The following is a 25,811-nucleotide window of genomic DNA, read 5'->3' as shown; positions in this document are numbered from 1 at the left end:
TTTTTACTGACAGACATTCTTTGGGGGATACCACATCCTTTTAAACAGGGCCCTACAGGTATTGTCTAGATGCAGTGACCGGTATGCAACACTAGAGGTACTGTAGGTATTCAGCTCAAAAGAATAACAAAAGGTAAATGGATTCATCATCAGGTAAGCAATGAGACAAATATTCTGCTCTAATACAAAATATATATATATATTAATATTTATAAGAACAGCTTTATATTAATGCGCTCGATCCAATATGTCATCGTTTCTATAGTAACAGCTCATTCACAACCTTAGAATGAAAAGGTGGGTTATGAGGGTTAATCCTGCCCCTAAGACAAATTCTGAGTGCTTCAAATTGTTCCATATTTGCACGCACAACAAAGTTAGCTTTAAATGCCATTGTTTCTTCAGTAACAGCTCATTCGCATGGGACTTTGACACGTTGATCTGGTGAAGTTTTCTGTCAGGAGATGTTTACTTAACATTTACAGAAAAGTCTCTTTAGTGTCAGATCTTTGTAACAGTCAGAGGTAAAGCTGCAGACATAGGTTTTCTGACATCTTCAGGACAGAGGCGTTTACGGTTTGTGCTTTCCTGGTCACATGACAAGCTGTGGTGTTTTTTTTTAGTCTTATTAACTTCAAGAGAGAAAAAGAGAGGCTGGTGAGGAAAAGACGATCCACAACATTAAATATAACTATTAATAGATTTAAAAAAAAAAAAAGTAATTATTTAAATAATGTTTTAAAATTGTTGGCATAGTGCTGTGGTATAAGACAAATAAAACACTTTGGGATGTGCTGTTTTATTAAAATAATCAACTTCAGGTTAGTAGCAGTCATTCTGCTTCATCACGCCACCCATCCTTGATTATTTTCCTATAACAGCATGACACACAGTGTTCCTTACATAATGAGTATTTTAAAAAAAAAAAACAAAAAAAAACACAGTTTGGAGTAATTCTGTACAATTTGACCAAATTCTAAAATCGATGAACTAAAACCCATTCCTGGTAGTGGACTCAGACCTTTGGACCTGACTGGATGATGGCCCAAATCTCAGTGCGTCCTCGGTGTCTCACTGGCTGAATTTTTGAGGGATTTAGCTATCAGCTGCCGAGTGAATCCTGAGTGACCACCTGGTAGGATTCCAAAAGTTTATAAAACAACTCGACTTACAAGAACAAGGCTCACACTGTGTCTTCAGTGTGTTACGCTGTACAGCTAACACCTGCTTTCCATCAATATCCCAATCATCAAAAGACTGAAGAAGATCACATGACACTGCTAAGGTCAGCTCAGGTCACATTTTGCCAGCAAGGAAAATACAAGGACTGTTTGTTACGGTGTGCTATGGCAGGAATGTTGGGAGGGGTCAATCCATGACCGTGACTAATTTTAAAAAATTTACAATGTTGTTCTGTTTGGCTTTCTTTCCCACTTCCATCATCTCACTTTTGGGACAATAAAATACATTAAACAAGTATTTTATCTCCAGTGGACTTACCTTTATTATCCTTATTAGTGGACTTGCCTGAGATACAAAAATGCTCACAGGAGATTTGGAGATTTTTACAGTAATGCACCTTAAGTTGGTTTGCCAATTGCCATTAAAACCAAAAGAAGAAGAAGAACAGCCATGGTGAAGTATTATGTTCAGTTGATCTTTTCGCTGTTGTGTACCAAGCCTTAATCTAATGCTTCTTAGCCTGGTTTTTGACTTTGTTCACTCCTTTGACCTCGATCTCTGTCTTACCTGCTCTAGCCTGATCACTTGACCACTGCCTGTCTTTGTTTATGTCTTTTGCCTTGCCCTCTGGATATTATAATCTTCTTACAGCTCTTAACTGCAATTGCATCCGTCCTAACCTCCACAAACATGTTTACACATCAAAATGTTTCTCTTTCTCCATGTTTTTTTTTTCTTCCAGATTTGTATTTTGAAATGGCAATAAGCTTGTATACACTAGGGTTCTGTGCCAGAGTAAACACCATAGCATGTGAAATCCCCTCTTTGTATGGACCACCTCTGTGTCCAAACAAACCACTGTGAGTACGAGGAATTGGAATGTTTGTAGAAGTGATTGGACTCCATGTTGTGACTTTTTGGCCATCACTATAGAGAAAGCTTGAGTGTTACGGTGTAATCACTCTTGGCGGTGAGAAGGGCTCATATATTGTGGGCTTGATAAGACTTTGATCTTACTTTAAAGAAGCATAATAAGCAGTGCCCTTGCAATTTTGTTCCCAGATAGACAAAAAAAAAAAACATTGATCAAATGTTAGTGTTAATGTTCCTACAACTGAAAATCACAGTATCATTGTAGGAAGGGTTATAATCCATCCATCCATCCATCCATTCATCTTCTACCGCTTACTCCTTTTCAGGGTCACGGGGAACCTGGACTCTATCCCAGGGAGCATCGGGCACAAGGCGGGGTACACCCTGGACAGGGTGCCAATCCATCGCAGGGCAAGGGTTATAATCATTATGCAAAAAAAATTGTTCTCAAAACATTGTGTCCACATGTACATACACTGATATTTGAAAATATCCACATCCCCACAAAATGGTCCGGATATACTCGTATATGTGAGCACACAAACCCGGTCATAGTACATAATTTTATGTCCAACGCCTCAAGAATAATGATAAAACGTATTGAGTCACAGAGAAGGTGAAGTGCAGGAAAAAACTGTGTGGACTGACGATGAGGTGGAACTACTGCTTGAGGTTATGAAGTAAAGTGTTTGCTTTAAGTCTTTACCAAAATCTCCATCCTGCACGGTTAATAACACTCTAATCTTTAATTAATGTTCTTCACCTGACATGACATTGAAGCGTTACACCCTCTTTATCATAGTCATTTCCTGAACTTACCCCCCCCCCCCCCCCCCCCCACACACACACACTCAATATAAAGCAGCATGAGATTATACCATGAGTGTATTATGCAACAAGAAGAGAAAGAGTTTAAAGGTTGCAGAGAGAGGGAAAAGTTCGAGGGTCATTTATTCAACCCACTTAGTGAAAAACAGCGAGTTGTTGCACGAGCAGGGTTGAGATACGAGGAGTAAAAAAAAAAGACGCGGTAGAAGGAGGAGGGATGGAAGAAAGGAGAGACATAAAAGGGGGAAAGAGAAAGGGAAGTGCTCATTCAGCACATATTGCCTTGACTGACTCATTCAGGAAAAAGAGAGACATCTGGAAAACGGTTGCAGCTGCATCCCAAAGAGTGGGAAGCGTATGAGAGTGTGTCAAGTGTGTGAGAGTGTGAGTGAAGTGTGTGTGAGAGAAAGTGTGTGAGATGGAGGGAAACAGCGGAGAGCACAAGCAGACAGAAGGACCGGAGACGCTCATGGAGGAAGAAAGAGTGACAATCACGAATACCTGGGCAAAGGTGTATGAGAATAAAGAGGCAGCAGGAGTCGCAGTGCTCATCAGGCATGTGTATATTTCTCTCTCTGTCTTTCTCTTGATGCCTCTCTCCCTCCCTCTCTCTCTCTCTCTCTCTCTCTCTCTCTCTTTCTGTCTTTTGTCTGTCTTCATATGTTTCTCTTTCATGTATCTGTATTTGAACATCTGTAAATTGAATGAGTGAATGACTGTTTAAGAGGAAATAAGAGGACTAAAATATTTCAGGATGTGCTTTTAAAATTAAAGAGAATTCCCTGTTTAAGTGATTTCCTAGGCTTTATGCAATTAGAATCTCATTTATTCTGTAAACGTCATTAGGCGAGAGATATAAAAGTGAATTAATATGACATTAAACGCGTTAATACTGTTGACCTACTTGGAGAGGGCTCACATGTGATAATGATGCCATAACTATTACTGGAATGTAAAATTACTGGTGTTACAGGTTTACAATGTGACATGGTGACTGAGATTACATGCTCTGTTTACAAGTGTGTTTTGTTTATTAGAGCATTTTACTTCAGTTGAAGGGTGTGGCTCTGGAAGATGATAGATGGATGGATGGATGGATGAACGGATGCTAGATGAATAGAAGGAAAGATGGATGAATAGAATTTAGGATGAACAAATAGATGCAGCGATGGATGGCTGAGTTTACAGGTGGATAGATGGATGGTGAAATAGATAGATGGATGGATATAAACAAAATAAACAACTAATACAATTGAAACTATTATAACTAATACAAAGATTTTCACTTGGTGTTTGGAAGTCTTTTACTATATATTCTTTATATTCTTTGTTTGTCATCCATTTGTCCATTTTTCCATTCAGTCTTCCATCCATCCAGCTACTTTTTCATTTTGTCATTAGTCATTCATTCATCCATCCAAGCCATTATTTCTACATCATATCATCCATCCATTTATTTATCTATCCAGTCATTTTAACCATGCATTTCTCCATTTATCCATTTACCAGTTCTCCATACAACCACTCACTCAACCATCCATCTGTTTGTCCATCCATCCATATATTAATCTATCCATCTATTAATTATGCATTTTGCCACCCATATTTGTTCAGAATATGAACAAATTCATAATAGTTGAATCTGATATTTTAAAAATATATATTTGCTGAACCAACCATGACTTAAAGCTGCTGTAAATAATGTCAACTTCTGCTAGACTGACACCCTCCACTGAGTTCCATAATCTCAATCCAAACCTTTTCTCCAAAGATATTTATGCACACACTGAATTTCATTTGAATGTTTCAGCACAACTTCTGGACTTCTGGTAAACGTCTCATATATAAACTAGAGGTCAAATGTAGAACAGGAATTTTAATGTTTTCACCCATTTGGTTCTCTGCGGCAGGCCAAAGTAAATAAATAAAAATGATATGTAGGCAATTGTCCACAGATTTTCCCTCTAGATTTAAAACAGACCTATAGATTTGCTCTTGGGTAGACAAGGAGCACATGTGTGTGGGTCATGGTAACACAGATGGCTTTAGTTATGTGGTAAGGGTTTCAGCAGCCATGTTAAAAAAGCTTGACCACTGAAATGTATGCTGGGATATTTATCTTTGTTGGTAAAATAGGAATCAGACTGTAGACAGAGTTAATACCATTCAAAAACAGTCAGAAAAGAACATTTTTAATTACGTTAACATAGCAACAGGAACAGAGTAACTAAATGTTTAAAATTAATCCATAAGAGTTCAAATAATGTGTGTGTGTGTGTGAACATTAGCCTTGAAAAACTGTTTTTCATAAACTTATAGTGAGTAGGACAGTGAGTCTGCTTGATTTTCCATTCATTAAAAGTTCTTCGGCTAAGTTCAGAGTGCTTGATTAGTGAAATCAGATGTATTGCACTCTCAGGATAAAAGGGTACTAAACTATACCATTCCATGCTGCTGGGTTGGTACCACAGGGTGGTGTGCATCTTTTACCTAGAAAGGTGTATATAGTGTTGCTGTAAAGCTTTACTCTAAAAGGTAACTATGGTCTTTTGAAGTCAAAACCCAAAGCAATACCAGTACTAAGTACCCAATTCCATACTAACAATACCAATGTTGTATACCCAAATCCATACCAAATACTAATACCAAAGGTAAATACCAAAATCCATACCAAATAGCAATACCAATGTTAAATATCCAAATCCATACCAAATACTAATACCAACGTTAAATAGCAAAATTTATATCAAATACCATAACCATAGTTAAATACCCACATTTATATATGATAACAAATCTAAAACCAAATACCAAAATTAACACCAAATATCAATAACACTAAATACCCAAATCCATACCAAATACCAAATGCCAAGTATCAATGCTAAATACCAAATCAAAACCAAATACCAAGTACCAATACCAAAACTAAATTCCAAAAGCCACTAACAAATACCAATTAATAACCAAAATCAATGCCAATTACCAATGCCAAAACTAAATACCAAAAGCAACTAACAAAATACAAAAAAAATTAATAACCAATATCAATACCACCTGCTAAAAACAACACCAAGTACCAGCACCAACCACCACTTAGCAAGACCAAACATGAATGTCACAGCCGAATAAAATTTAAATATCAAATACTGCCACACATTTAAAGACTGGGATTTTAACTTAGTCATTGTAATCTTGGTAGATTATAGTTATTCTCAGAAAGGCATTTCATACTGTTTCTTTCATCACAGCACACAATATGTGCCTAACAATATGTGCATCAACGTCAATGTCTACATTCCTGGAGAGCTTTTCAAATACCTCATATTTCCACATAATAAATTCTCCTGATATGAATCAGGGCTACATATTTGGTTTTCTAGCACATTCTGTGCTTTTGACATTCCTGAAGTAATTCAGGAACCATGTCTGATATTGTAAAGAACGAGGCATGCCAAGTACGAGTGTCTGTGTAGAGAATCCAGTGGAAATAAATCTAGACATTATCTCAATTCAGCACATATGTACAGAGAACTCTCCCAAAGAGAGATGTTTGCTCAAAACACAGCTACATTCTTCCGTGTATTTCTGTTTCGGATTAGCTCAGGAGAACAAAAGTGCAGGTTATAGACAGCCTGGTGCTTTGTGCAGTTTAACACTTCACTGAGAATGGACTTAAGAGCATAACATGGACATCTGAATATGTCCCTCCAAACATGAGAACCAGATCTGTCCATCTAAAAATGAGAACCAGATCTTCTGTCCATCCAAACATGAAAACCAGATCTTCTGTCCATCCAAACATGAGAACCAGATCTGTCCATCTAAATCTGAGAACCAGATCTGTCCATCTAAACATGAGAACCAGATCTTCTGTCCATCCAAAACATGAGAACCAGATCTGTCCATCCAAATATGAGAACCAGATCTGTCCATCTAATCATAAGAACAAGATCCTCTGTCCATCCAAACATGAGAACCAGATCTTCTGTCCATCCAAACATGAAAAACAGATCTTCTGTCCATCCAAACATGAGAACCAGATCTGTCCATCTAATCATAAGAACAAGAGCGCTTCACCTTTGGTTAAATATTATGAAGCTTCACACACACACACACACACACACACACACACACACACACACACACACACACACACACACACACACACACACACAGAATTACAGATCACAGAATTTTAAGTTTAATGTATATAGGCAACTCAAGATAGAAGTTAGATGCACTGCTGCACTACAGAGTCGGATCAGTTTCACCAGAAGTAAGATGAATGAAGACCACTAGCCAGGGTATAATAAGAGATCTTTTATTGCGTGCATGAGTAAAGACAGCCTGGGCACTCTATAGTCTAAACATAAGCTGGACACAGTAGACTTTTAGAATAATGTGTATGTGCAAAGGCCACACTAAAGACCATATCGATAACACCGAAGGCTAATAAGAGAACAACACAGTCAAGGACAAAACAGATATGTGTACATTATGAGTGAAGGAAAGACAGAAGCCTATGCACCAGGAGTAAACAAAACTCACATTGAATTGATCTTAAATGATTTAGATCATGTATCTTTCATCACATAATCACGGAAAAAATAGCACATAATCTCACAGGGCCTTTTCTACCACAGACTCTTTACAAGTTTCCCCTCAACGAAGCAGTACTTCAGCGAGTTTCGCCACATGGAGGATACACAGGAAATGCAGTCGAGCGCGCAACTGCAGAAACACGCCGTGCTGGTGATGAAGGCGCTCAATGCGCTGGTGGAGAGCGTCGACGATGGAGAGAAGACAGCGTCTGTGGTGGAGAAGGTGGCCAAATCACACGCTCGCAAACACAAAGTGGAGCCGGTGAACTTTAAAGTAAGTGGAGGAGGTTAAAACACACACACACACACACACACACAAACACACACACACACACACACATGAAAAGTTAAGGGGAGACACTACAGGTGAATAAACCAATAGTTTTAAAATGGTAGATTCATTTTTACCAGATGTTTCTTGATATTCTTACAATAAGGCTAAGTCTAATTAAATGCGCTTAAATTTGCAAACTTAATAAATAAATAAAAATCTGGTGTTACAATTACAAGTTTTTATTTCACTGTGAAGACATTCTCAAGAAACTTTTAGACACCATGGAAAACCATTTCTTTATTGTTTAACCAAGAAAACTACCATGTGCTGTTCTTAAAAATAAATAAATAAATAAATAAATAAATAAATAAATAAATAAATAAACATTTAATGGCATTTTTACATATAAAATCTAATATAAATTCAATAATAAACAAAATTTTGGGAAATTTCTCAGTAATATCCTTTTAATTATGAATAGGAATGCACTTGTAAAATGTCATGAATGCAGCTCGTCTAGAAACTGAAATTATTGCTTGTGAAAAAAAAAAAAAAATTTTTACGCCAATACTGTTATATTATATTATTCTCTCCTTGTCTTTCCTCTCTGCGGTTCTCTCACAGATCCTGGCTGGAGTCATTCTAGAAGTGCTGGTGGAGGTTTTCCCAGAATCCTTCGGTGTGGAGGCGCAGAGGGCGTGGTCGAAACTGATGGATGTGCTTTACTGGCATGTCACTCGGGTCTACTCTGAGATCGGCTGGACTTCCACAGAATGAGAACGAGAGAGAGAGAGAGAGAGAGAGAGAGAGAGAGAGAGAGAGAGAGAGAGAGAGAGTGCGCGAGAGAGAGAGAGAGAGCGATAGAGAGAGAGAGAGAGCGATAGAGAGAGAGAGAGCATCACTGCTATACAGTATTGTTTCGTCTGAAGAAATCTGTCTCTGCAGGACTTATATTCATCACGGAGGACATAAAAGAGAGAACCTTTCAGTATGACATTACACTCGTGAGTGCTGGGATGCTCCTGTAGCTCAGTACAGTAAAGAGAGTGAAACAACACATTCCTGTATCTGCATTTACATTTGATTACCAAAGACCAGCGAAAGAGGGAGAGAGAGAGGGGGAGAGAGAGAGAGAGAGAGTAAGTATATACAGTACATAGAACACAAGGCTAATTTCATTATACATCTTTATATGAAAGACATAAACATTAATAGCTTTTTGGTATTATTATATAACATCACATTAGCAAGGCACAAGTATTTTAACTAAAACAAGTGAACTTTTTTTTAAAAATTAAATATGATTTGATTCTTGGAACAAAAAATATTAAACAAAAATCTAGTCTTTGGATGAGGTTGGTATTTAAAATGTTCATTTCTATGTGAACGCACGCTTCAGAAAAAGACTTTTACAGAACTAAATCAATATTACATGAACTCGTTACACTCTTACTCTCTGTTTTCACATTCCAGTGTCTACTGTAAAATACAGAGAAAGAAATGGAACAGAGGTGTTTACCATAACGTCCTGCTTTACCATTATAACATCCATTTTCTGTACCGCTTATCCTACACAGGGTCGCGGGGAGCCTGGAGACTATCCCACGGAACTTGGGGCATTAGGCGTGGCAATTATAACATCAAATCTTTAATATAAATATGTGTGTGTGTGTATATATATATATATATATATATATATATATATATATATATATATATATATATATATATATATAGATATAGATATAGATATAGATATATGAGAGAGAGAGAAAATGAATGACTAGTATAATTTTTACAATATTTTTTTACATTTAGATAGATAGATAGATAGGTAGATAGATAGATGAGGCTAGTATTGAAAAATGTTCAGAAAAATACTTTTACAGAACTGTTTGTTGGAAAAATCCTTTCTTTATCTTTTAATCATGAAAATGCCATGTGCTGTTAAAAAATCCGGCCTTTTAATGTATTGTTTTTTTTAAAAAAATTAACATAGATCCAACAATGATCAGTTTGGGAAATTCGTCTAATTAGGGACACGAAAAGTTTACGAATGCAGATCATTTGGAAACTGGGATTTTTTGGTTCTGAACAAAAAAAAGAAAAGAAAAGGAAAAAACAGTGTATTTTAATGTTTTTACTGTAGTTAATGTGGTTTCTGATGTGTACACCATAATGACAGAAAAACTGATATATAGCTTTTGAGGGATTTTTTAATAAGAAGTGACTGTAAAGTAAACAGAACTTAAAGTCTTCTTTATAGTTGTAATGTTTAATGTTTTAAAGAAATGTTTTTGTTGAGTTTAAAAAAAAAGTGAAGACACCAGATTATATTTAATATGATCATACTCATCATTTCCACCTGGCTTCAAGTGAAAAATATAAATCACCAGTACATAATATTAACCTCCAAAAGAATAGTTCACATCAATATGAGATTATACCTCTCAGTGCTGTAACACCTGTTCAGTACTGCCATCTAACCTCCACAGTGACGAAATGCTTGAATTTTCAGGGTTTTTTGTATACAGTACTATTTCAGTTTTTATATAATTGTAAATACAATGTAATTGGGATTTTTGTGATTATGATCCCAATGGATGTATTTTTATACTATCTGTTTTGAATGTATTGGTAAAAAGGAGTGTGTCATTTAATCAATTATCTGGAAAGACAGTGAATTAATCAGCTGCACAAGAAGAAACATGACTGTAATTCCATTAACATTGCCAGTTTTATATAGAGCACAACATACCCACTGCTGTGTTCCTGTTCATTATCATTATTAAAGTGTCATTATTATTATTTTCTGTGTTTATTTGACCAAAAAAAGTATTATATGCATCAATATTACATGAACTTGTTCTACTCTTACTGTCTGTTTTCACATTCAGGTGTCTAGGTAAAATATAGAGAAAGAAATGTAACAGAGGTGTTTACCATAACGTCCTGCTTTACCATTATAACACCAAATATATATACTTATAGATAGATAGAGAGAGAGAGAGATAGGACATACAAACAGAAAAAAGTTAGTGTGTGAGTGAGTGAGTGAGTGTGTCAGAGAGTGTGTGAGTGAGTGAGAGTGAGTGAGTGAATGTGTGAATGTGTGAGTGTGTGAGTGAGTGAATGTGTGAGTATGTGAGTGAGTGAATGTGTGTGTGTGAGTGACTGAATGTGTGAGTGAATGTGTGTGTGTGAGTGTATGTCAGTGAATATGTGAGTGAGTGAATGTGTGTGTGAGTGAGTGAATGTGTGAGTGTGTGAGTGAATATGTGAGTGAATGTGTGAATGTGTGTGTGTGAGTGAGTGAATGTGTGAGTGAGTGAATGTGTGAGTGAATGTGTGTGTGAATGAATGTGTGAGTGTGTGAATGTGTGTGAATGTGTGAGTGTGTGTGTGAGTGTGTGTGTGAATGTGTGAGTGTGTATGTGAATATGTGAGTGTGTGTGAATGTGTGAGTGTGTATGTGAGTGTGTGTGAATGTGTGTGTGTGTGTGATGTGTGAGTGTGTGTGAATGTGTGAGAGTGTGAAAGTGTGTGTGAGTGAATGAGTGAGTGTGTGAATGTGTGAGTGAGTGAATGTGTGAGTGAATGTGTGAGTGAGTGAATGTGTGTGAGTGTGTGAATGTGTGTGTGAATGCGTGTGAGTGAATGAATGTGTGAATGAATGTGTGAGTGTGTGAGTGAGTGTGTAATTTACTCCAGCTAAAGACCAGGATTAAGATTTAAGGCGAGGGTTTTATTCTTGTGTTGCTGCATCAGTAAAGCTCTTTGTGTTACACAGCTTCAGGCAGTGGTGCAGTCTGGACATGTTTCTCTGCTCAGCGCAGCAGCTCTCACACGTGGACATTGAGAGACGTCTAGAAATGGAGAAAAGGCAGCTCTCTGCTCTTTATATTAAATCAATTCACTTCACTGAGTTTCACAGTGGAACCGTTCCGTGTCCTGACATCGTCAACGTCTGGGAGAACCACTCACTACTGTCTGACTACAGCAGAGATGACATATAACCATGACGATAACGTGCAGCATGCAGACGGTTGGCACTGAGGGTGAAACGCTCCCTGTACATTTACAGTTCACATTTTACCTGAACAAGTCTATTTCATGTACATTTAAAAATCACTGAAGGCACATGGCTGGGACCATCAGGACCACTGAGGTACCCTGAAGGGAACATTTACATTTATATTACGGTTGTCTCGGGACAATTGTTTAGTAAGCCGATAATAAAAGTTCTTTTTGTGATCATTTTCCTTAAAACTGTTCAAGTGTTCCTTAAAACACTTCAGCTAGAGCATGTCACTAAAGAAGACCTTCAGAGGAAATAAATACCTCTGAGGCTGTCCTTTACTCTGTACCAATAGCTAAAGAAACTAAACACAATCCTATCATATTAACCAATCTGGAAGTTTCTCTGCAAAGTAATTGACAATAAACAGGAAAGTGAGGTGCTAGTTGGATGGAATAGGTGACATAAGTATGATTGTGATGTTGACATTTGAATAAACTTCCTCTGTCACTTTTGCTGGCCAAACACTATATGTTTTTTTAAACAGCATTATAAAGAATAGAGTGTGAAAAAAGGGGCTTCATGAAGGGTATGTGCTTAAAGCTTGGTCCGCTTTGGTTTAGCGGGTGGCATTGAGAACTGCTGACATCACATGTTATGCATACAGTACATGTATGCATACAGCTGATTTAATCTTACAAGACATAAAATGCTTGTTAGTCAAGTGCAGCTTATTAAATGAAGCCCATGTTTCAGTATGACTCCCAAAGTGAACACACACAGTAGTTATCTCTCTCTTTTAGCTTATTTGTATGAATTTTATGACAGTGTACTTTACATCCCAACACTGCCGAGAACCCTCGTCCACACAGCTAGAGTCATGGTTTCATTACGGGATTAGTTTGTTCGAAGGCATCAAATGAACACGTGTAATAAATGTGTAGCAAGTTCTTATTAAAGTTCCATCACTGAAATGCAGAGGCTGGTTTTTCATCCACTGAGAGATACTTGAAATGTTTTCAAGCCCAAGAACTGTATAGTAAAATCCGAGACAGTGTTCTATTCAGCATGCTGTAGATAAACAGGCTCAAAGAAACAGTCTGAAGAGTTTTTTTCTGAACCAAGACCTAAAAAATTAACTCTGTTGGATCGGGAGTATGATAATGATAATGAGTATACATTACAGCGCAGTGAAATTCTTTTCTCCGCATATCCCAGCATGTCAGGAAGTTGGGGTCAGAGCGCAGGGTCAGACATGATACAGCGCCCCCTGGAGCAGAGAGGGTTAAGGGCCTTGCTCAAGGGCCCACCAGTGGCAGCTTGGCAGTGTTGGGGCTTGAACCCCTGACCTTACGATCAGTAACTCAGAGCCTGGAGGAATGAAGGCATCTGGATGAGAAATAAAAGTTTTAAAGAATTGCAATTTTTGTACCAACAAATCTCTAAATGTATTTAAGGTGCATTTGTTTGGTGGAGTAGTTACTGTAAGACCATAAGAACTTTCACTGTGTGCTTTATCCAAAACGCCTTTCTGATGCTCCGAAGGTGTCCGAATCCCGTTTGGATGAAAGTATCATTCAACCTTGACGTTCTTTTGGAACTGTTATGTACCACTTTATCCAAAGTGCTTTCTGATGCTCTGAAGGTGTCGGAATCATATACGACTGAAAGTATCAACTGAGTCTTGACTTTTATCCAAACTGCCACTGCCCACATTATCTTAAGGCACATTAAGTGCCATTCCGACGCTCAGAAGAGATCGGAATCCTATTTGGATGGGAATATAAGCAAGCCTTGACTTTTTGTTCCAAACTGCCATGCTGCGCTTCATCCAAATTGCCTTCCCGACATTCTGCAGGCATCCAAAACCTGTTTGGATGAAAATGTAAGGTGAGCCTGGCTTTTTTCCCAGCTGCCATGCTCTGCATTGCCCAAAGAAGCTTTCCAATGCTCCAAAATCCTCAGAATCCTATTCAGATGGAAGTGAGACATTTTTACTTAAGTGCCTTTTTAACACTCTGAAGGCATTGGAACCCTGTTTAGATAAATGGTGCGATGTGACTTTTTTCAGAACTGCTATGCTGTACTTTATTCAAAGTGCTTTTTCCAAATGCTCAGAAGGCATCATTTCCATTTCCATTTGTGAATAAAACTCCTCCAGAGCATTAGTACTTGCACAACGATGTCACTGTCAATATTGCTGAGTGAGTGGGAAATAAATATGCCGAACAGAGGAACAGAGGTGTAGAGGGGAGGGTTAAGTGTTGTGGTGTATAAAATTAAGAATATTGTGAGAAAATGAGAGAGAGAGAAAAAGAGAGAGAAGAGGAAGCTGAGAACCTTTGCTGTATTGATCTGAAAAAAAGACCATGCAGGGAGATCAGAGAGAAATACTGTACACGCTCACAGATGAAGAAAAAAGAATGATCCGGAAATCCTGGGCAGAGGTGTATAACTGCAAAGAAGTGGTAGGAGTCAAGGCATTCATCAGGTACTCTCGTGTCTCCTCATCATATTGGGGGTTCCCGAACACCATTCAGTGGGTTCAGTGGGTGTTCCTGTTTTCATTTGATATTTTGAGCGGTATGGAAAATGGATGGATGGATGGATGGATGAACGGATGGAATTTGATGAGGAGTAACACCCTGTGTTTTAACCTCAGCTCATAATTTAGACCATGACTTTAGAATGAGCTTCACTAAAAGTCTTCATTCTGTGTTCTCTCGGCTGTTTCTGAATAATTTAGAATACTAAAAGAGCAGGGTTTTTTTTGTTTGTTTGTTTTTATTGTTGACATTTTTACTTATTTGATTGTTTTTGAAAATGATTTATTCCAGGGTGTTTACATGCTTCCCATTGTCAAAACAGTACTTCGGTAATTTCCAGAACATGAAGCATGTGGAGGAGATTCAGGCAAGCGGCCTGCTGAAGAAACACATACTGCGGGTGATGACCGGACTCGACACGCTGATGACGAATGTCCAAGACGTTGAAAAGCTGGTGTCCATGATCTCGTTGATGGCTAAATCATATGCACTCGGACACAACCTAAAAGCGGCGTACTTCAAAGTGAGCAGAGGTGTTTGTTCAAAGTATAATAAAAATAATAATAATAATTTGCATTGCGCTGCTAAAACACAATCCGTACCAGGAGTAAAGCAACCCAATGCAGAATGGACCACTCACAAGCAGTTGCACATATTTTCCAAGGTTTTCCATTTATTTTTGTTCATTTATGTATTAATTACTTTCTTTATTGTGCTAGTATTATTTGACATGTGGTTCTGTTCATGCATATACAATCACCACTCTGTGATAAACTTCAGCAGCGTGTCATATAACATGTTATCTTATATCATATCTCACGCCTCTCTCTCTCTTTTTCTCTCACTTTTCTTTTCTTTTCTTCTCTCAGAGTGAGCAATTAATCACAGACCATGCGTTTCACTCTAATGCCGATTCCTTGGGTCACACTAAAGTTCAGTATATTTTACCATTAGATACTGAAGTGAAATTCCAGGCACTGGTGTGGCCTGGGCACGTTTCTGAGCTCACACTTTTCTGAGAACTGGATTTCACCATCCCACGAGTTCGATTTCCCCAACAAGCAGGAACACGTACAGGAAATAAAAAGCTTAAGTGGCTTCAGATAAGACATATAATGGGATTTTATTATTTATTAATGTGTAGAGATTTAGTATGTATGCACATTGCTAACAAAACAACACTTCCTGTTGATGCAGCATAGCAGTGGATTGTGGGATTAGACTCTTGGTCCTACTGATTTCCCACCACAGAAAGATGCACTTTAAGATGAGAAACTGGAAGATTTTAATCAAATTTACACATTGTTTCCCTAAATGTCAATTGGCCGAGGCATATTTGGTGCCTTATGTTTGCTTTTTTAGTTTTGCATTGGAGATACAAGGTTAACATAGCTACCTGTGCCAAATGTCCAACCCCCAACGAAGAGACGAAAAGTTAAAAGTATTGGTATTAGTGAGGCCAGTAGGGGGCGCTCAGCCTGTGGTCTGTGTGGGGCCTAATACCTCAGTATAATGACAAAAATAGCACCATCTTTCAGATGAGACATTAAACCGAGGTCCTGACTCTCTGTGGTCATTATACATAACAGGACACTTCTCATAAAAGGGGTATAACTCCGGTGTCCTGGCGATATCCCCCCAATTGCAAGATAATCCCCATCTCTGAATTGGCTACATCAGTCTCTCCACTAATATCTGGTGTGTGGTGCGAGTTCTGGTGCACTTTGGCTGCTGTCGCATCATCCAGGTGGATGCTAGTGGTGGTTGAGGAGATTTCCCCCATACTATGTAAAGTGCTTTGAGTGTCTAGAAAAGCACTATAAGTAGCACAATTCTGCAGATCTGGCAACCCTATGTACATTCTCTCTAGGTTGTAAGACTGTAATATGTTTTCCTCCAATGCCAACTGAACCAATTTGTCAATATTTATTGCTGAAATCCTACACTAGTGCAGTGTGTCAGGACTCTAGTAGCACATACAGTGTACACTCTTTATTTGAATGTAGCTTATTTGTGTCACGTATCGTGACGGAGCGGAGATAGGACGGATGCAAGTGCAGTATGAACAGTGTTTATTTTAAAGGAGAGACAGGCAGACAAATCCAAAACGTGATCCATAAACGTAATCCAAAACAGGCGAAGGTCAGGCGATCGGCAAACAGGCATACACAGGGTTAAACATGAATCAATGTCATGGTCACGGAAAACAGGGTCGATAAACAAAACGAGAAACATGAACTATGACGAGGAACTGGGAGCGGATAATCCAGCGTGAACTAACTCTAAACATGCCACATGACTACTAAATGACCTAATCTAACTCTACGATAATGTGTGCTGGGAGGCGCGCGGTATATATGTGGACATGATCAGCGTCTAAACTGCTAGCAGCTGAGGGCAATACAGACACACGTGAAATCCCAGCCAATGACAGAACAGGGAGGAGACATGACAAACATAAACAAAAAACACACGTGTCCAGATGTCACTACTGTCAACAGTGAAAAAGCAGGTGCTCGAGCATTCGTGCTTAGAGCACTCTGCTTTAAGGGGGAATCATGACAGAACCCCCCCCCCAAAGGCACTCCTCCCAGAGTGCCATGAGTCATCCCATTTCATTGGCGGCCCCGGCCCCCTGGGCTGAATGTCCCAAGCAGAGCCAGGAAACCGCTCGGTGTTCTTGGCGGTGCAGGGAAGCGGAGTGATGTCCCTGGCTGAACAGGGAGGCAGAGTAACGACCACAGCCGGGCAGACAGGCTGAGCGACGTCCTCGGCGGAGCATGAAAGCGGAGCGATGACCACAGCCGGGCAGGCAGGCTGAGCGAAGTCCTCAGCGGAGCATGAAGGCAGAGCGACGACCTTGGCGGAGCATGAAAGCAGAGCGATGTTCTCGGCTGAACAGGGAAACAGAGCACTGTACTCAGCAGAGCAGGGAAGCAGGGCGACATCCTCGTCGGAGCATGAAAGTGGAGCGATGTCCTTGGCTGAACTGGTAGGCAGAGCGACAACCACAGCCGGGCAGACAGGCTGAGCGAAGTCCTCGGCGGAGCATGAAGGCAGAGCGACGTCCTCGGCAGAGCAGGAAAGCAGAGCAATGTCCTCGGCTGAACAGGGAAACAGAGCGACGACCTCAGCCGAGCAGGGAGACTGAATGACGACCTCAGCAGATCAGGGAGGTTGAGCGACGACCTCAGCTGAGCAGGGAGGCTGAGGCTCTGAGGTCACCAGGTGAACCTTGGCCATGGGCGGATCTTGGGTGGCCGCGTCGGTAGACTCGGGCGTAAGCAGAACTTGGCTGTGCGTGTCAGCAGACTCGGGCGTGAGCAGAACTTGGCTGTGCATGTCAGCAGAGTCGGGCGTGAGCAGAACTTGGCTGTGCGTGTCAGCAGACTCAGGCGTGAACAGAACTTGGCGGTGTGTGTCAGCTGACTTGGGCGTGAACATAACTTGGTTGGTTAGGTCATCAGACGTAGACATGAGCAGAGCTTGGTTGTTTGTTTCAGCAAACTCAGGTGTGAGCAGAACTTGGCCGAACGGTTCTTCTGACCCTGGCGTGAGCATAACTTGGTGGTTCAGGTCATCAGACGGGAACATGAGCAGAGCTTGGTTGTTGGTTTCAGCATTCGTGCTTAGAGCACGCTGCTTCAAGGGGGAATCATGACAATTTGACTGTGACTCCCAGTAACATTTCAAAATATTGGCATACAAAATCCCCCATCATAGTCAGACGATGGTTTTCTGGGTTACTGATCAGAAGGTCAGGAGGTCAAGCCCCAGCACTGCCAAACTACCACTGTTGGGCCATTGGGCAAGGCCCTTAACCCTCATATGTATAAATGAGATAAATGTAAGTCGCTCTCGATAAGGGTGTCTGTCAAATGTTGAAAATGTAAATGTAAATGTAATGTGATATGAATGAATAAAATAAATGGATAAAATAAAAAAGGAGATACTAAACTGCTCCTTGTTGTGAACAAGTGTGTGAATGGATGAGATACAGTGGTTACTGTAGATGAAGTGAAATTAATTAAATGTTACTTCCAGATTCAAATTAAACATGTATTAACGCATTTATTGCCATACAAGTACTTGTGTTTTTATGCCTAGTGTGAATGTGTATGTGTGTGTGAGAAAGAGACATCAACAACGGTTCTTTTGTAATTACCCAGCACGCTCCTGGCTGACTCATTTCTCCCTAATTCTGATCATCTCTAATCCTCTGAGCTAATCTCAAACGCACACTAGATCTGGGCTGAAGAGAGACAGAGAGTCCGAGAGACATTTACAAGAAGAAGGAAAGATAGAAAAACAGACTGGACACTACATACTGGTGTCCATTTCTCCATCCCTGTATGTGTCTCTTTCTCTGGAACGGCTAACCGTGTGTGTGTGTGTGTGTGTGTGTGTGTGTGTGTGTGTGTGTGTGTGTTGATTGGAGCTCCATAGGCCAAATTCAGCCATGTGCACCACAACAATGGTCCTGATCTCACTGGCGGTGCTGCTGTACCGATACTTCTGCAACAGAGCACAACTGTGAGTTCCCTTCTTCCTCCACTTTCTCTTCTAATAATAATAATAATATTATTATTATTATTATTATTATTATTATTATTATTATTATTAACAACAACAACAATAATGATAATAATAATAATAATAATAATTATTATTATTATTATTATTATTATTATAATTGTTGTAATAATAATAATAATAATAATAATAATAATAATAATAATAATTTGTTGTTGCTGTCGTTGTTGTTCTTCTTCTTCTCCTTCTTCTTCTTCTTATTATTATTATAGCTGCAAGCAGTGATTAAGGGGCCAAGCGCGTTCTGACCCTACCCCTTAGCAATAGAAGACCATCAGTGCTTGTTCCCAAGGAGAAATACTAAATTGTAAGCCATTGCTGAGAAATTCCCTCATTTTCTGTTTTTGATATCCGTCCCAAGTCGGCAGAAAATCTAATATGGCAGAAATTCGCATCATAATAAGTATGCCTTGAACTCACCATGACCCAAAGAATCAAGAGAAAGTTTTGTTTCTAAGTTTTGTTTTTTTTGTTTAATGTTGCTGAGTTATTGTAAATGTGTGTAAAGGTTGCCGTGTTGTTGGTGCCAGAGTGCTTGAGTGGTGTACACCAAAACTGCTGAGTAAGTAGCTGAGATTGTCCGCTACCACTGTGCTGAATTTCATTACAAAAGCATACAGACTGTTCTATTGGCTGCCATAGACTCCAAGTAAGTGCTCGTTTGTGAGCTGTGATAACTTTAAATATTTGATTACGTAAAATGTATGGTTTACCCATGCACATTAAGCTGCGACAATGTGACATATGTAGTTAAAGTAGTAAAAACTATACAGTATATGTGTAAGCAACCCCAAAACTTCTGACATTTCAGTTTATAAACTTATAAACATCTGCTTGCCATAATTATTTATTTATTTATTTTTTGCTAATTTATTCAGAAGGGTTAAAACCTTACAAGAGAGAGTTAATCTGCTGTGGAGTTTTAAAGGGTCTACAGCTCTCTAGGGTTTTGACTGAATTCAGACTAATCCAACTTCTTATTCTGATGAGGTCTCACCATCTAACACGCCAGTACAACCGCAGCAACACTGAAACAAACACGCTTTTAATACAACTCCTCTCTCAGCTCCTTGCTCTCTTGCTAAGTTTCCTGTGAAAGATGGAGGGGTTAGCTCCATAAATCACTGTGTGAATTAAACCAATGAAATGTTGATTCCGTTTGACTATTCAGGATGTTATTGTTTATACTTTGGCCAGCTGCTTCAAGCAAATAATCAGCATTTGTAAACAGGGTCTAATGAAAAGATCATTACCAGGGAATTTTCATGGTAAACAGTTTTATGTTTCTGGAGATACAGCAGCTGAGATCCAAATGAGTCCATCTACTCCCAGGAACCATTATTAGGAACTTAAAGTAGTACAAACAGTCCATAAACAGTGTGTTTGTCATGACAGAGAGTGGTAGGGACAAGGAAATCCTTTTATTCCACAGCAAGTTTTTTATTTATTAAAAATAATGCCATACATTTTATCCCTTTATAGTTATATTTGTAAACAAGTTTAGCTCCTGTTCTCACTTACGTTATAGCAGCTATAAACAGTCAATCTCGCACCAGCCCTGTCTTGTAGTTAATAAGACCAACAACAAAAAAAACCCAGTAGCTTGTCATGTTTCCAAGAAACCACAGACCATAAACTCCTCTGTCCTGAAGGTGTTGGAAACCTTAAAGTTACAGCATTACCTCTGAAAGCGCTGACACTGGAGACTCCTTCCATAAACGCTACATAAACTTCTCCTGACACAAACCTTCACCATTCACCGTTCTACCACTTCTACAGTTGCACTCTTACATGCGTTTCTTGGTCCAAACCCAGGCAGCCGGATTCTCCTGGAGAGACCGAGACCCCGAAGACCAGCAGTGAAAGAGACACGGCGGGAAATGAAGACATTCAGTGACGTGGCCCAATCTGTGCAGGCAGGTAATAAAAGAGTTAATTTTCAAACACACAGTAAAATAAAACAATCCCAGGTTCTTTCACTAACACCATGAGATGTTTAGAATAAAATTCACTCATCACTTATGATGCTGTGAGCTTTGTTATATCAGAGACTATTTTTTGACCATAAAAACTTTTCGTCCATTTATTTTTGGTCAAAATGCATAAACATGACATCAGACTGCAATTAAAAGACATATGTAGTAAATGTATTAAAACATCATGTACAGATTTGGCAAATGAATTAGCTCTACAAAACACAATATGGTTGGGTTATGTATGGAATACTGAAAGGTATGGACTCTTGGTATGGACATTTAAAATGTACACTGTATATTTTCACCATATGTAACATATTATTTTTTTATGTAGCATTATATACAGTGATACTGTAATTATTACTGGAGTATCTCAGTCATGTCAGTAATTATTACAGTTTGCATTTTTCCCCTTTTATCCTACTATAAAAGGACATCTACGGTATAATTAACCCCAGCCAATGATCATGTGAATCGACATGTTGGTAATAAGTGTGTTTAAATACAGTTACTTAAGAGTCATATTGGTTGGTTTGGTTGTAAAAAGTAATTTTAAAAAATGTAGCATCAGATCACAATGCGTTCTTGGTAAGTCACAGTTAAGGAAGTTTACTTCGCATTCCCATAAGACGGAATATGAGCACTTCTTACCACCTCACTGTGCACAGCTCACTTCTATGGTGTCTAATCTCAAGCCACAGAGTTAAACATTTTTTTACATTTTTTGATAATACCAGACAGATAGCAAAGTATTTGACCTGAGGTGTGTTTTTAAATCGGAAATAAATTTCAACTGCTTTTCAGTTCAGTTTTATTTGTATAGCGCTTTTAACAATGGCCACTGTCACACCTCAGATTTACAGAAACATATTTAACAAATTTTAGATACCATATATAAAGTTTAAATGCATAAAGGTAGCCCTAATGAGCACGCCAGAGGCATTGGTGGCAAGGAAAAACTCCCTGAGAGAACATGAGGAAGAAACCTTGAGTGGACTCAAAAGGGTATCCATTCTCAACAGGTTAAAAATTAGAGCTCCAGAGTTGGCTAAACTGCCTGTATTCCGTTGGCTCTTAGATCTCGGGCTGCAAAGATCACAGAGGCACAGGGCTGGTGTTATTTGAAACCAACTTAAAAGTGCTTTTTAACTCTTATAATGAGGTGCGTGCCAGTCTTTGCAGTCCAGAGTTATTGGTCACCTCACAAGTGCAGATGATTCCTGTTTTGGTAAAGGCTGTTCATGAAAGAATGTGGTCATGTGACCAGTGCGTTCTTCTTAGAGTGCAGTGCTAACTGATACCCCACTACCAATAACAAATAGTATGAAGTTGAAAGGCGATGTGCAGAATTGGATTGGAAGACAGCAGTGATGCGAACTGTGTGTTGTTCCATCGCTTAACCCAAGACCTTTTACTTTGCAGTGTTTGTTTGCTGCCCTGCAATGGACTGGCATCTCATCTAGGGTGGGATCCCAGGATAGGATGCACCACCACTGTGAGTAAATGAGTTCGTGTTTGGCTAAATCTAAAACAGTCTAATTAACATTCACAGTACTGGAAGCTCACTGACGAGACTATGACTTGCCCTAAGAGCATGTCTTAGATTCTCTTCTCCTCAGAAGGAGGATCTGTGACACCTGGTGCGCTCATGTGGCTTTAATCAGCTCCAATGTTTCTCAATGCAGGACTTGCTATGGCTGTTATTTCTGCAGCTTTTTCCCAATCCCATGGGCTGGACAAGCAGGCAAACACAGCTGGAGGAGGAGAGAACGAAATCTGAACCTGCTCTTATCTAAACCATCTGCTCTGCTGCCTGATACACGATAGTTCGTGACTTACACGCACATATACAAGTGGTCCTTCTGTCCAAGGAAGTTCTAATCCTGAGAATGTGATCTCTGCCTTATCAACAGCGTCTCCCCATTACAAATTCATAGAACTTCACCCCACCAGCTGGTGTGTGAATTTCTGAATGGTAAATTACCCATGAAATCAAAATGCAAGTTTCAGAGTGTGTGTGTGTGTGTGTACATTTCTCTAGCTGCTGTAGACACCTTTATAGGCGTATATACTGATGCACAATGCAAAAATCTTGTGTTGTTGATACTCTCATTATAAATGTAAGGTATTTTATTAATTCTCTTGATGAATCATTCTGCAATCAATCCTCTTACCGAACCTTCTAGAATGCTTATGTCCCTCCTTCATTACCACAAATCCTGCTGATTATTAATTGTTTAGGTGGAGGTGTGGTGTATCTTAAAGGTGTCATTCTATACACATCAGTATTCTGTACTTTTCACTATTCTACACACGTCAATATTCTGTACTTTTCATATTCTATACACGTCAGTATTCTATACATGTCAGTATTCTATACACGTCAGTATTCTGTACTTTTCAGTATTCAGTACACGTCAGTATTCAATACACGTCAGTTTTCAATGCACTTCAGTATTTCCTACACCAGTATTCAGTACACACTGGTATTTCCTACACTCCAGCTTTCTGTACAGTACCAAACCTACACTGGAGTGTTCAAAACCAAGAATCTGAATATGTTTCAATGGCCCAGTCAAATCCCAGATCGCACTCTGACTGAAAATCTGTGTCAAGACTTGAAAATAGCTGTTTACCTATACAGCTTGAGCAATTATACCAAGAAGAATGGACAAATAAAAAATATCCGCCAACGGAGTATCAGCCAGCGTTCGTCCTACCAATTATTGATCCTGGGGGGTGGGGGGTGGGGGGTTCTTATTTCTTTTTCATTCAAAGCCATTTATGAGACCACACATGCTGTGATTAATCTTGAAGTCTCATTAAATAGTGAAAGGATATCTTACCAATGCAGATTATTTGCAGATTGAAAACAAAGGAAATGGATCTTCCAAAATCCAGTCATCTGATGAATTTCATGTGAATCAACATGACCTGATTAATCTGAGCATGTCTCTCATGTGGGACTTCACAGTGATGTAAACCCCTGTGTTTTGCTGTAATGGTTGTTCTGACATTCTGGTGGTGGAGTGAACTTCCTGTGGCTGTCTGAACAACTGAGTCACTTATAATTTTCTATAAGTCTGGTCAAAGACTAATTAAATAAATTTTTTGGGTGTCTGCTTAAATCATAATTAATACCATAATACCATTTAGATCTAATCCTATTCTACTAATCAAACAACATCCAAAATCAAACCATGAAGAGAATTTCTGATGCACATTCTGAAAAGTAGAAAACAAGTATACACTGATCGCCACCTGGTGGTGAACACATTAAACGTTATTATTATTATTATTATTATTATTATTATTATTATTATTATTATTATTATTATTATTATTATTTAAAAAGAATGTTTAATGATAATAATGATTAAAAAACATTTAAATGAAACCCTGCTAAAAAAAACAACAACAACAAAAAAAACATTAGAACCCCTCATAGAATTTGTAATGGATTTAGTGGTTATAATGGGAACTATATTGGCTTTTATGGAAACTGTAATGGTTCCTGTGGGTCTCTACTGGTAATCTCTTGCCTTCTATTGTTGGCATGTTACAGCGCCCCCTACTAATATTGGCACCCTTGGTAAATATGAGCAAAGAAAGCTGTGAACATTTTTATTTATTGATTACACTTTTGATCTTTTGTGACTTCCTGTTTCACAGGGGTATAAATATGAGGTAAGACATAGGCCAAATTCCCTTAGTCATTCATAACTATGGGTAAGACCAAGGAATATAGCTGTGATGTGCAGCAAAAGGTTGTTGAGCTTCACACAATGGGAAGTGTCTATAAGAAAATAGCACAAGCATTGAAAATGCCCATTTCCACCATCAGGGCAATAATTAAGACTTTCCAGTGGACTGGAAATGTTATGAATCAACCTGGAATAGGACGTGTATCTATATCGTCTCAACGGGTGGCCAAAAAATCTCCAAGGATCACAGCTGGAGAACTGCAGAAGTTAGTTGTGTCTTGGGGTCAGAAAGTCTCCAAAACTACAATCCGAAGTCACCTACATCACCACAAGCTGTTTGGAAGGGTTTCAAGAAAAAAGCCTCTACTCTCATCTCGAGCACCTTCGGTTTGCCAGACACTACTGAAACTTCAAATGGGATTGGGTTTCTATGGTCAGATGGAACCAAAATAGAGCTTTTTGGTAATAAACACCAGAGGTCGTTTTGGAGCACACAGAGAGGTAGCCATATGGAAAAGTACCTCATGCCCACGGTTAAATATGGTGGTGGCTCTTTAATGTTTTGGGGCTGTTTTTCTTCCAGAGAACCTGGACATTTTGTTAGGATATATGGCATCATGGACTCAAACATCAACAGATATTAAATGAAAACAGGACAGCAGGACAGTGATCCAAAACATACATCAAAATCAACACAAAAATGGTTTACTGACCACAAAATCAAGCTCCTGCCATGGCCATCCCAGTCCCCTGACCTGAACCCCATAGAAAACCAGCGTGGACCTCGAAATGTGAAGGATCTGGAGAGGTTCTGTATGGAGGAACGGTCTCAGATCCCTCACCATGTATTCTCCAACCTGATCAGGCGTTATAGGAGAAGACTCACGGCTGTTATCTTGGCAAAGGGAGCTAGCACAAAGTGTGACTAAAAAGGTGCCGATAATTGTTGCGCACCTATATTTAACCAATAATGGTAATGGTTTTAATGGTCAGCTGACGGATTATAATGGTATTTGTAGTGGAAACCATTAGGATTTCTCTGATGGTTTCTATTGTTGTTGTTCCTTTTCCCCCCAGCAGGGTATAGACATAATCAAGCACTATAAAATTTGGAATTTGAAATACTGATTTGTTAAATATTCCGAGCGCACCAGTTTAATGAAACACTACATTACCCAGAATGCGGTGACGTAAACTGGAAGTGCGTCACAGG

General features: G+C 39.0%; 1 protein-coding gene across 3 annotated transcripts; it reads left to right on the top strand.

The window, feature by feature from the left end:
* Nucleotides 1-2,945: 2,945 nt before the first annotated feature.
* cygb1 (cytoglobin 1) lies at nucleotides 2,946-12,294 on the top strand. Of its 3 annotated transcripts, none has more exons than XR_006983339.2 (4): nucleotides 2,946-3,438; nucleotides 7,530-7,761; nucleotides 8,386-8,900; nucleotides 11,552-12,294. XR_006983339.2 is itself a non-coding variant. In XM_017481660.3 (3 exons), exons 1-3 carry the CDS (start codon nucleotides 3,302-3,304, stop codon nucleotides 8,536-8,538), a joined length of 522 nt encoding a protein of 173 aa, XP_017337149.1. In that variant the 5' UTR covers nucleotides 2,946-3,301; the 3' UTR covers nucleotides 8,539-10,569. The 3 variants fall into 3 exon arrangements, 1 of the variants encoding a protein (XP_017337149.1); XR_006983338.2 differs by lacking the exon at nucleotides 11,552-12,294 and adding an exon at nucleotides 9,339-10,569; XM_017481660.3 differs by lacking the exon at nucleotides 11,552-12,294 and having other exon boundaries at nucleotides 8,386-10,569.
* The last annotated feature ends 13,517 nt before the right edge of the window (nucleotides 12,295-25,811 follow it).

This window comes from Ictalurus punctatus, chromosome 12 (assembly GCF_001660625.3).
Source record: "Ictalurus punctatus breed USDA103 chromosome 12, Coco_2.0, whole genome shotgun sequence".
Taxonomy (NCBI): domain Eukaryota; kingdom Metazoa; phylum Chordata; class Actinopteri; order Siluriformes; family Ictaluridae; genus Ictalurus; species Ictalurus punctatus.
The sequence above is the reverse complement of the archived record's forward strand: the minus strand, read 5'-3'. Positions and strand labels throughout refer to the sequence as shown.

Bases quoted from the DNA above. Each gene is read 5' to 3' on its own strand.
- cygb1 (XM_017481660.3), top strand. From the start codon at position 3,302: ATGGAGGGAAACAGCGGAGAGCACAAGCAGACAGAAGGACCGGAGACG. The intron at 3,439-7,529 runs GCATGTGTATAT...TTTCTACCACAG, and splicing joins GGAGTCGCAGTGCTCATCAG to ACTCTTTACAAGTTTCCCCT. The intron at 7,762-8,385 runs GTAAGTGGAGGA...GTTCTCTCACAG, and splicing joins TGGAGCCGGTGAACTTTAAA to ATCCTGGCTGGAGTCATTCT.